The sequence below is a fragment of the Leptonotus elevatus genome, chromosome 1, assembly GCF_054856555.1.
Source record: "Leptonotus elevatus isolate MCC_2025b chromosome 1, RoL_Lele_1.0, whole genome shotgun sequence".
Classification (NCBI taxonomy): Eukaryota; Metazoa; Chordata; class Actinopteri; order Syngnathiformes; family Syngnathidae; genus Leptonotus; species Leptonotus elevatus.
The window spans coordinates 22,928,279-22,941,303 of NC_141239.1; the positions used below are offsets into that span (position 1 = coordinate 22,928,279).

At 39.3% G+C, this 13,025-nt stretch overlaps 1 protein-coding gene across 2 annotated transcripts in view; it reads left to right on the plus strand.

Annotated features, from left to right (window-relative positions):
• Positions 1–6,324: 6,324 nt before the first annotated feature.
• mmp16b (matrix metallopeptidase 16b (membrane-inserted)) overlaps positions 6,325–13,025 on the plus strand; it is a 29,511-nt gene continuing 22,810 nt past the window's right edge. Inside the window, exons 1-4 of one of the 2 annotated variants that reach the window (XM_086085228.1) lie at positions 6,325–6,788; positions 8,732–8,880; positions 9,036–9,050; positions 11,711–11,827. In XM_086085228.1, coding sequence (XP_085941354.1) covers positions 6,468–6,788; positions 8,732–8,880; positions 9,036–9,050; positions 11,711–11,827 — 602 coding nt within the window. In that variant the 5' untranslated portion in view covers positions 6,325–6,467. The remainder of the gene's footprint in view (positions 6,789–8,731; positions 8,881–9,035; positions 9,051–11,710; positions 11,828–13,025) is intronic. The other variant, XM_086085237.1, reaches the window with a different exon arrangement.

Genomic DNA, 13,025 nt, shown 5'->3' on the forward strand with positions numbered 1-13,025 from the left:
GCGATGACGTCACAAGAGGCAGGGGCACGCGAGCCGCAGGTACGCGCGCGCACATGCGCTCTCGCACCCTTCCCCCCTCCCCTTCCCGCCTGCTGCTTGCGGGACACTTGATTGGGTACATTAAACAAACCTTTTGGCTCCAGGGACCTCTTGCAGGGGTGTACTGTTTTCCGAAGACCCCCATATCTTTCTAACGCAGATATGTATAAAAGATTAGGAATTCAAAAGTTGCCTATTTTAGAGAAAAGGCGTAATACAGTAGTATCCATTTTGGTTTTTTTAAGGGAATAGCATAAAGTTGTAATATTTACAAGGCAACGCAAGTTTGTTCATGAAACATTAAAAGCGTTACAGAAAGAGAAAATATATTATTCACTTCAGCCATAGCAAAAAAAAACATAATAAAATCATCTAAAAAATACTATGCAAATGGGGATTAAAAGAAGAGAATGAAAGATAGACTAATAAGAATGCAACAGTAAACATAATGTTTTCAGCTCTGATTTCAATTAACTGACAGTTTTAGCAGACCTCAGTTATTAAGGGAATTTGTTCCACAGGTGAGGATCATAAAATTATTTACCTGCAGGGTTTGATCGAGCCCCAGGGGTTCAGTGAGTCATTGCCAGGCTGTCAGGGGTTCGGCGAGGTCAAGACACACGCTCGACTCAAATGAGTTATGATGTTGCTCAAGGCAAACATAATAATGGTCAGGTGCTGGTGGACAGCAGTAGCAGGTTCACCTCAGGTCAGATTTGAGGTGAACCTGATGACGCTCAACGCGTAACGAGTCGTTTCCCTCAAATAAACTCATTGAGTGAAGTTCTGTCAGTGTGCGGGGGATTCTCTTTTCTGGTTGTTATAATAAGAGATGTTGTGATGCTCCATAATCTGAGCAAGAGGCAGCATGTAGATATTAAATAGAAGTGGTCGAAGAATGGAGCCTTGTGGAACTCCGCATGTAATCTTTCTTCGCTCAGACTCATGACTACAAAAACAAAGATGGCTAAGAAGTCATAATCTTGTGATTAAAAAAAATAAAATAATCCTAAATAAAGTTGTGGTGGAAAAAGTAGCCACACTCTGGGGAGTTTGCAAGAGGTGTTGGGGGGGGGGGTCGATTTTCATATCATGCCATTTACTGTCATTTTTCTTTGACAGTAAAACATAATAAATACTGTCTGTGAAAATCATCCATCTGTGGCCCAATCTTGTCCCTCTAATTTTTTACTTCCAGACCCTCCACCCTCCCCCAACATTTACTTTTACCGTAACACTCCATAAGGTGCTTTTCTGAGAACTGCCCAAGATGAATGTGCCTGACAGTGTGTGCCAAATGGTCGACAGTTCGTAAGTAAGGCCTACACGAAGGTGCCAGAGACAGATGATTTGTTTTTTTTCACAAATGATATTAATTAAACAAAAAAAGTTTTTAACTTCAAGATACAGGTCCCAGGATGACAACAGTTGAGAACCACTGTGTTAAATCAAGGAAAATGTGGGAAAGCTAGCAACTGTAAAACTGCACATAGCATAAAAGTGTGTAGCTTCTTTACGCAACAGTGGAAACAGTGTTCAAGAATGCGCTTGAAACAACCCTGCTTGTCTGTTTGTGTTCCAGCGCGTTTGTAAGGGTTCCGGCAGAAACATGAACCCTTTCAAGAGTCATGGGGGTACCTCGAAACAGCATAAAAATGATCATACATACTAAATACTAGGAGTTAAAGTGGAAGTCAACCTTAAACATATTCTTGACAATAATATCTTATAAGTGACCTCACTAGTCTAATCATGACATTCTGATTAACATAAAATTTTTTAAATATGATTTATGAAGCAAAATCGAGCCGTTTTTATCCATCTCTGGGGGGCGGCCATTTTGTCTTTGAGTGAAGATGACATCAATGTTGCTCGGGGCTCAGGCAACAACCAATAAGAGCTCACCTGTTTTGTGAAGCTGCGCTGTGATTGGTTGTTACCTAAGACCTGAGCAGTAATGATGTCATCTTCAGTCGACAGCAAGTGGCAAAATGGCCGCCCCCTGAGATGAATAAAAACGGCTGGATTTTGCTGCTTAACTCATATTACACTAACGCAATATTAACCAAAATACCATATTTAGACTAGTGGGGCTACCTAGAACATATTATTGTCCCCCAATTTGACTTTAAAATATGTGTTTTACATATAGAGGTGAAGTAACATGTCTTAGAGAATAATAGGTTGTCTAGTAAGGTGACAGGTTATGTTGTGTGTATTTTGTATGGGGGGGGGGGGGGTCTTTACATGTCTGTACCATATGTCAGGGTCCAGATGTGCCGGCAACATCACTGTGTACAGATGAAAAAGCTGTCAATTGCCTTAAATTAACTTCTACAACATCAACATTTAATATACAGGAATCCTCGAAAGATTCAAAAATGCTTGTTAAATCTGTTTTTCAGGCTTTAAAAAGGCCTGCAGCACTGGAGAACAAACTGTCAAGTAGCAATTAATTAGGTTTAATTAGAGAAGACCATCTTGTATTTCACCATCTGCCCCCCTGAAGGAAATGACTCTCTAGCTACTGCTCATAGGAAAATATTTGAAAAGCAATGATGGGTTTTAATTCTGAGTAAATACACACACACATCCAGTGCACGAGTGTGTGCACACACGCTTTGTTGACTCTTAACGCCAATAAAATATACTCGCGCCCTACACGCTACATTTGAACCGTTTCCCGTCTTGTTGCTGTGGGCTTGCCAGAGCATGTCATCGTCATGGCAACCTGTCAGTCACACACACCACCACCTCCAAGTTGATGAATGAATGAGGCTGCATTGACGTCGACGGAAATTTACGTTAAGCCCCTCAACTTGTCGCATCCTGTTTGAAAATATGCACTGTAACTGTTGAGTAATACAGGTTTCGACTGTACGTCATGTTGTTGTATCATCATTCATAGGTTAGTTTTGCAATTTCAGATTTTTTTCCAAAATCTTTGTTCTAATATTGGAACTTTTGAAGCATAAATCCCGCCCAAAAATATTTGTTTGAAATTGTTTGACTTTTGAGGGAACACCCCCCCCCCCCCCCCCGAAATTTTGTTTGAATTTTTTTTGATTTTGACTAATATTTTCCCAACATTTTTTGTTGTAATTCTTTGATATTTTTCCAAGTTGTTTTGCTCACATTCTTTGAATTAGAGGTAAATTTTTCTGGAAAATTCATTCTTTTTTTTTTACTTTTGAGGCTAGTTTTCTTTCTAAATTTCTAGCTTAAATTGTTATTGACCTTCAGGCATGTAATATTTTCCAGCAAAAAATAATAAAAAATCTATCAAAATGGTTTGACTTTTGAGGCAGACTTACCCAAAAATTTGAGTTGAAATTTCACAAAGATTTTGGTTGAAATGACTTTATTTATTTTAGGCACATGTTCACCCAAAAAATCAGTATTAAATTGTTAGACTATTGTGACATATTTCCCCCCCAAAAAAATCTTAGTTGAAATTGTTTACCTTTTTAGGTAATTTTTTCCACAAATATTTTTGATTCAAATTTGATCAAAATGTTTGCTTTTTGAGGTGCATTTTTCTTATAAACGTTTGTTAGAATTTACAAAGATTTTGTTAGAATTTATTTTAAGGTACATTTTGCCCGCAACCTTTGGTTCAAAAGTTGTGTTACTTTTGAGACACATTTTTCTCAAAATTCTTTGGTTGATTTTTTTTTACTCTGAGGCAAATTTTACCACCAAATGGTGTTGATTTTAAAAAGGCACATTTTCCTGATTGTTTTGTTGCCATATCATGAAGATTTTGGTTGAATTTAGTAGTAGTAGGGTTTGTACAAAAACAATGGATGACAAAAATATTGTACAAAAAAATCTAAGTGTGCCTTTGTTGATTACAGTCAACAAATCCCTTTTCCAACCTAACAAACTTAAATCATCACCTCACAATATACATCAATACTCATGAACAAAGGTATCATTATTAAGTGAATCTACAGCTATTGCTTTCTGTAGGCGTAAAAAGCAGGAATTCATATTTTAACTCAATATTCTTCTGTTTTCATTCTTCTTCTTTCAAATGTAGCGTGCCGCCATCTAGTGGCCGATAGTGGAATTACACAAAAATAAACAGAAGGCAGAACTGGACAATAAAGTCTGCAAATTCGCGGCACTGTGAGCCCAGGATCCGCGATGGAGGTTGGATTTACAGTATCATTTTTTTTCATCTTTTGCTGCAAGTGGCTCTGCCTCCTCTGTAAGTTAAATAAACATGGTTAGTAACGAGTGAATGCCATGCTTTTAAATTCATTGTATTGAAGTCATTCTTTCAATGTTATGTTGGAAGAAAAGAAAACTAACATGAAAAATTGAAGCTGCCCAGAAGTCAACCACTAACGACCATCAGTCGGGCGCTTGAAGCTTCTGAGTTCCCAAGACAAGTGCCAGACTCTTCCAGTAAAAGGCCTGTCTAAATGTACAATAACCACATGAAATGCTGATCAAACGTTGGACCGTCAAGCAGAGCGTGAACACATCCTGACATCTTTATGGTGTGCAACGAACCAGCTTACTACCTTTGCTCTGGTTTAGGACGTTCCAATACAGTTGGGCTCAGGTTCCAGTGTGTTCTGGGGCCGTTTGGCGTTCACAAGCAGGCAATGGCTTGCAGGCAAAATACTCCAGGAAACACCGCCACCGTGTGGCCACTTTGCTAATTTGCAGGCTGCTGTGCCTCGAGATCAGTGGTGGGCAAACTCGGTCCTCAAGGGCCGGCGTTCTGCAGGTTTTGGAGGTTTCCCTGCTGCCAAGCAGCTGATTCCAATCAACAGGATAGTTACCAAGCTTGTGTAGAGCTTGCTGATGAGCTGATCATATATCAGCTGTGTTGGAGAAGGGAAACATCCAAAACCTGCAGGGCTCCGGCCCTTAAGGACCGAGTGTGCCCACCCCTGCTCTAAATGGACGCCTCAGGCCTTCAGTTATTTTCACGGTGTGAATGCTGAGTGAAGCATCCATATAGGGAAGCAGCCACAAAAGCGATGATACCCTGGCATTGCCCTAAATTACACCATTTCCTAAGCATCCAATCAGATTGCTCAGATGCAAATACTGTATACAATCCCATGAAAATATGCCCCTCGGTGATTGCCATTCCGCTCGCAGCCACTAGGGGCACTTTTACATGACATCTTGCTGTGACATGCTGTGATCTATTTAACAGCTCAATCACAAATTTTGGAATATGTCACGTTGAACCCCAAAATAATAAATTTATGTAACTTATATCAATTTCATGCCAGTCATGAAAATGCTAATTAAACACTTCATTTAGTTTATTGGAACCCATGGAGACCGACAGTGAAAATACAATTTAACATAGCACATTTTTTATTGTAATTATAATGTTTAAAGATCATTGAGAGCAATTTTGTATGTGACCGTGAATTACTGCTGAAAACACTGAGGTGTATATTAAAATAATTTGATGGTTGTAATCATTCCTTTTTCTTTTTTAAGGCAAATTTTCCCTAATTTGTTGTATGTGATCATACATCAATTGTTTGACTTCTGAGCACATTTCCCTCTCTCTCTATTTTTTCCTCTTTCTTTTTTTATTTTATTAAAATGATTTGACTTTGCGGAATATATTCCCACCAAATTTTGGTTGAAATGATTGGACTTTTAAGGTAGTATTCCACATAAAATAAATCTGTTTTCTTTGCGTTTTTATGACGTACAAAGTACGCAGCAGACTATCATGTTATTCCATCCCAGTCATTTTTCTTCATGTGTTTTTGTATTTAATTTTGTATTTATTATTTAAGTTGCCTGTCAGCAAAATTAATATGCTAAAGATCTATTTTTCCTTGTTACTGCTATTTGATAAATTGCTATGCATACACATTTGTTTTCATTCAAAGGCTTACCTGTGTGTACTCTACCAATTCTGCCTGGCAACGAAAGGCGGGGCCGACGTGTGACGTCAGATGAGCGGATGTGTTGATCTACTTACTGTACAGTTGCTGTGTTTTCTATACGGAAGAACAATAGAAAACAATAAATAGTGCAGTTTTATGATGATTTAAGGGGCTTTTCCCATTTTTGTTGCATTGATAACAAATTGTAAATGTTCTTTTTTTAATAATAATAATTTTTATTTTGTATTATTATTTTCATTATTATGACATTAGTTGTACGGAGTAGCAGCCCCCCTCTCACTACAACTTTAGGTTCTTCTCTACAGGGAAGACCAAGCATACAGTGAAAAGCATTTTTCTTTTCAGACGCCGTTCACTTTCTGCCATGCACGAAATCAAAGCGCAGGCGTGAAAGGAGACGGGAGGAGGAGGAGGAGGAGGCAGACAATCTTGCGCAGACTGCCTGCCTGCAGCCCCAGTGATGCTGCCGCTGCTGCTGCTGCTGCCTAAATGGAGCCCGTGATGTAAATACAAGGATGGCGAGGGCAGCGGATGGAACACGCCGCCTCACGTGTGCTTGACATCGGACACTTTCTTCTCGACGCGCCTTGCGGACGCTGCGCGCCATGCATCCATACCTTTAGCTTGACGCAAAAAGACGCCAAAGCGAAACGCGGGAGGCTTCTCCCTGAAAAGCAGGACAACAAAAAAAAAAAAAGAGACTCGGGATTTAAGCGGGTCATTATGACCTTAGTAGCCTCCAGTGCAAGGAAACCATCGGATTGCGTTCAGGCGGCCGCGCTGTGCTTGCATCTCTTGCTTTGGATTGCGTGTGCAGTGTCCGGAGAGGAGCACCAGCACTTCAGCGTCGAGGTAGGATGCACATAAATATATAATTTATTATATACACGGCCCTTCCCTGCTGTTTGTCTCCATCCGTGACCGCGCACTCTCCTCCAACCCCCCCCACCCCCACCCCCAATAAATCCACATTTAGAGCACCAATAGCACAACATGGCCACTCATAAGGCTCATTTGCGCGTGTGTGTGTTGTGCGAGTGTGCATGTAACCCAGATACAGATGCATGCTTTGTTGGGGCCTGCAATGCATTCATTGATGATGAAAAGTGATAGGCCTCAGCATCATGCTGATGGAGCGGATTAGCCATTCACACATGCCAGTTGCATAATAAGATTTGTTAGTTCTTTCCATAATTCTATCAGATCTATAAGCCTCCCCTTTTCTCGGATTCCAATATATCCCGCAAATCAATTTTACGCCTCGCTGTCATACATGTGGGAGACGAGCGCCTCGGAACAATCACAGGAAAAATACACACACAGCAGCGAGAGGCAGGAAAGGGATCATAAACAAGGCGGTCGGGAAACAGGGAGGGACGGACAGATTATAGGTATAGCGTAGGGGGGATATTTCTGATTGGCCGCCTCCGCGGCGAGGCTGCTGGTTGCCGTGTGAATGGATGCGAGGATGGATGCGAGGGTGGATGGACGAACAGATGGACGGATGATGGAGAGGACACCTGGCGCTCGGGACATCAATATGGTGGATGAATTGTGTTATTATGATCAAAACTGTGTTATGTGGAGTAGCCTAGATGTTAAGATGCTAGGCTGGGGGTCCATTTTGATCCACTTTTGAAATTGTCCCCATTGGAAAGCTACTATTTGAAGCTACTATGAATTGCTGTAAATGAGACAGAATTGCTGAAAAGACAGATGCATCCCAAATATAGTTGAGTTGTTGGATTTTCCACTTTTTTTTTTTGCTTTCAAGCAGAAGACAGGTTTAATACTGACACACATTTAGAACTGTTCATAAATCCTTCCACTTTGACAAAGGCTGCACTTCCACCTGAGTAAAAACAGCCGCAAAGTATGATGCTGCCACTGTGCAGTGTTGTGCTTGAACCAAACATACCTTTTGTGTCCAATAAGTTCCACCTTGGTTTCATCGCATAATACATTTTCCCAATTTGGGAGATTTCAAGTATGCATGCATGAAATAGCTCTTGCTAACACATAGCCCAGGCATAAGAAGACAGGAGATAGTTGTCACACGTACGATACAGCTAGTGCTTGCCAGTAAATCCTGCAGCTCCTTCAATGCTGCTGTTGGACTCTTGGCAGCCTCCCTAGCTAGTTTTCTTCCCGTCTTTTTTATTAATTTTGGAGGGACGCCCAGTTCTTGGTAATGTCACTGTCGTGCCATGTTGAGCACTCTTGATGAGGAGGACTGTCTTCACTGTGTTCAATGGCATAGTTTATGCCTCGCAAACTTCTCATGACTGATAAATAACGTTGAACAATGAGAGCTGTATGATGTTGTGGAAGATGTAAATAGAAATGACGTAAACGAACATGTAATATGAGCTAACATGAGTTTGAATGAGAATGGGCAACGGAATCGTGTGTCTGTGTACCTGTTTGCATTCTATCTATCTATCTATCTATCTATCTATCTATCTATCTATCTATCTATCTATCTATCTATCTATCTATCTATCTATCTATCTATCTATCTATCTATCTATCTATCTATCTATCTATCTATCTATCTATCTATCTATCTATCTATCTATCTATCTATCTATCTATCTAACTCGCTAGCTAGGTATCCGTCTAGCTATATAGCGAACTTGCTTGCTCGTCTGCTACAAAAAAGACAATTAGAAATGTCCCCAGGTTATATGGGCTCAAGTTGTAACTATTTCTAAATGCTTATTGGAATAGACTCCTAGTGAATCAGGTAATTGTCTGTTTATTGCTGTAAATTGCTGAATCCCTTCTCTTTTCAGGGATGGCTACAGAGGTATGGCTACCTTCCCCGCACAGAACCCAAAATGTCCGTCCTGCGCTCGGCCCATACCATGCACTCGGCTATCGCCGCCATGCAGCGTGCTTATGGCCTCAATGTCACCGGGACGCTGGATGAGAGAACCAAGGAGTGAGTATGCCGCATTGTTGTAGACATGCAAATGTGTGTGTTTATCTATATGTGTGTGAAGAACAGAAATAAGACATTTTGTCCTCACGCGCTCATCAACGAGCAGGTGACGCTTTTAACACGTGTCCTTCTTCCCATTTTGCATGATGATGCAGTGATATCACGCTGAGGTGAGACTTGACGTTATTTATCGCCTTCCTTTTGTGTGTGTCACTCATAAGTGGTAGTGTAGTTTGCACAAGCTTGTAGTTGATGGGCATTTGTTGACATGCACAATAACTGTATCGCAATACTTTTGGTATCATGAATAAAAAATATTTATATATGGCCATGTCAAATCACTTTTTACATTGAACATGCAATGAGTTTTGTCACCATATGCACATGTATCACTTTTTTTTGCAATGTTTTAATCATGGCACACTCACTGTATTGCGATACTAGTGTTGCCGTGATATCACAATATTGTATTAGGAGTCTCCCTGTGATTTGGGATGGCAAAATTGGGAATTTTATGAAATATGATGGCACTCCAAAGGAGTTTCTCACTATGTAGACCTGTATCATATAGTGCTTGGTTTTCCTCACAATTGTCACTGCATTATGTATTTTATCTTGGTATCATAATCATATCAATTTAATTCAATATCAACTCATTCTTTCACTATGTTGTGATACCATTGTCACAGTCATAGATAACATTGTTTGGGGAGTTACTAAAGATAGATGGCAGTTTAATTGTTATCACTTGTGATACAACATCAAAACATCCACTTCAAAAACTAATAACAGATGGATATTGCACATGCTATCAATACATGTCAATATCCATGTTTTTGTTCACAGCATTGACAGTCCAAATGATATCAACCTGCATCACACTTATTTTTCTCACAAAGTTTTGCTCATCACACTATCGTTGTATCATGGTACATTTTTTATCGTGACAAATCTAGTGTCAAGAGTTGATTATTATATCTTTCTTGATACACATTTATATATCAGTAGGCATTCCAAGGATGTTGTATCAACGTGGAGCTATCAGCCTTTGTTTTCTCACAATGTTTTGCTCTAGAAACCACCATCACGGTACCCTGATACTATTGTTATTGTTATCCAAGGTTAAATTTGTTAATGACAATAAACTACATAACTAAAACTAAAATAAAAATAATTATATTATAAATAAATAAATAATTGCAAAACTATTCATTAAGTGAAAATGTCTTTAGTTTTCGTCTATTCATTTCAATATTAACCGGCATATGCGTATTTAGCCCATTTTTGTGCCCAAAGTGAACAATAGCACCCACAAAATTTTGGAGTATATATTGCATATTTGCAGGTATATTTTACTATGTTCTTTTTAACAAACTAGAAACGTATAGATATAATATATATATATAAACCATAGAGTTTAAAAAGAATATTTAAACAACAAAAATACAGTACACCCCTCATTTGATTGAAAATGGTTTCATCCAACTCGACCCCTCCCATCTCTGCTTATGCATTGCTTACAAGCAAGCTGCGCAGAGAGCAGAGCATGTCGTCCTCTTCAGTCCATTCACGGGGTATGTCTAGAGTAGTGAAATTAAGTGTTCTTTCCTTACACCAGGATATGTGAAATGTATTTTATTTTCTACCACCAACACATTATTTTCATTACTAGTCTGCTTAATTGCTCCTCAATAATGAGGGAAATTTACTAACGTGTGTGCGTGTGTGTACTTGCACAGATTAAAGTAGCCTCATGGAGTAAGTCATGGACAAAAGCTCCATTTTGAAGTATTTGTATTAAAGATGTAAAAAGGCAAACTAGTGCTCATAAAGAGTACCTTTCCCAATAAATTAGGGTTGGGATATGTTTATATCTTAAGTCCTTTTCTCCTTTGAATAACTATTATTAGATTCGATTTACTCACTGACTTCCCATGCCATTTTTGGAGCGGGAAGTACCCCAAACCACGACAAGCGACCTACCCCCTAAACCTCTAACCCTAGAATCGCCTTTGTTAACCGGAATGAAATTGTCAAAAGTGATGTCATCTAGCAGCAGCCAATAGAAAGGCGCCTTCTGAGGTGACGTGCCTTTTGGCTCCAATGGCTCATCTGCTTTTGTCATTTAACTCAGCCCAAAACGCAACGCTCAATAAGAAATGCGTTCTTTTTTTTGTTTCATATATGAAAATAATATATATAGTATATAAAAAAATACAACCAGGTTTATTACTTGTCAACAGGAATTTAAGCTACAAATCCACTTTAGAAGTTGGCAACTTGGAAAACCAGATCTTTGTTTCATTAGGGTTGTGGCCATGCATTTACATATAGAATATGTAAAGCGCAATGCATTTACTGTAATTCAAAGTCTGTGGACTGCTTTACAGTACAGAGTTGAGTCTTTGATTTGTGGATGGACAGTTGATTTTAAAATGGTTTTAAAATAATTTTTTTGTTGAATTTTCAAGTTTTTTTAAAAAATCTTGCACACAATACACAATAAAAAAAGAAAAAGTACTAAAACTAAGCATTTTTGAAAACCCTAAAACTATAAAAACTAACAAAGCTGCCCTGAAAACTATTTTTTTAAAAAGTTAAAAAAAAATAAAAATAAAACTCAAAACAAAATAAAACTAACTATAATGAAAATTCCAACACTATCATAACCGGTGTTATTGTGATGATATCATATCAGGAGTTGAAGTAAAATTGCACAGTCATCTGCGCTGGACTGAATGCCAAGTTCACCTCACGCAGTGAGAGTGGAGATCTGTCCTATGAATGGCGACCTAAAATTATCTTCTCTTCCCCTTCTGTCTGTTTCCAGTTGGATGCAGAAGCCCCGCTGCGGCGTTCCAGACACGCTCAAAAGTGCTTCGAGGTCACGGAGGCGGAGATACGCGCTGACAGGACAGAAGTGGCAGCGTACGCACATCACCTACAGGTGAGAGGCGAGGCGAGGTAAGGGGGGGAGGCAGTTGCCTTGGAGACCATTCAGGCTTAGCCGCACTTAAGCGTGAAGGAGGAGGAGCAGTCATGTGTGCCAGTGATCGCTTTTTTTCTTTCATCAGCACCAACGGTGATCACATGCACTGTGTTGCCATGGCGACTGCTCCAAAACGTCATTGTATGGGAAAATATAGGCAGCATTACACTCAAGGGGTTTAACATATATTTGTGGTGGGAAGTAACAAAGAAATATATTTATCAGGTATCTGTACTTTACTTGAATATTTGTTTTGCCTTTATTCTTTACATTTGAAAACATATATCTATACTTAATACTCCAATAGGCTTGTTATTGTTATGTTTATCCACCTATTTATGATGACCTTTTACTTTTTTTACTTAAAGTACATTTCAGTGTCTATACTTCTTTACTTTTACTAAAAGAGTCTTTACATTGTGTGTACTGTACATGTAAAATTCTTCTACTTAAGTGTGAGTAGTTTTGCCACCTCTGTGAGTGTACGTGCAGCCATTATGTTCTATTTCGAGCGCGCAAAATAGCTAGCGGCTCTCTTTTCGCCTTTTCATACCCCGCAACAAACAATTTCCACTCTAGTTCTTGACTGCAGAATCCCTCATTTCAGCAGAAAATATTCCCACTCTCATTTTATCTCTTCCCCCGATTAGGCTTCGGCCTTCTCGTTTTTTTTTTTTTTAATGGCTTCTGAGGAGGGCCGATAAACGGGTCTGCGGCGCGGCGGCAGAAATTGACAGGTTTCAGCCGTTGTCGTCGATAATGCCGTCAATTTATTCAAATCCTTCCCTCCCCTAATTTGAATTGATGAAAACACTCTCCAAATAGAATGTCAATCAGTGCTGAGCCGGTGACTACGTGTTATTCATGAAGATGGGAGGCGAGAGAGAAGATTCCCAATTCCTCTCTGCCTGCCAGGCACTGATAAAGAGAGCTGTGTAAAAGTTCAGTGAACGCTGCCAGCCTTGAAATAGTTGTATCAACTTATTTTCTCACTGGCTAAGTAAAAGTGTCTCTGTATACTGACCTGTGGAAGTACAATGGATTGCCAATGCATTTGGTTTTCATCAAGTTGTACAGTTCAGTTCAGTTTGCCATTAAGTTTGGAACAAATAAAAAATGATAAAAATAAAAAATAAACATAATAATAACAAATGAA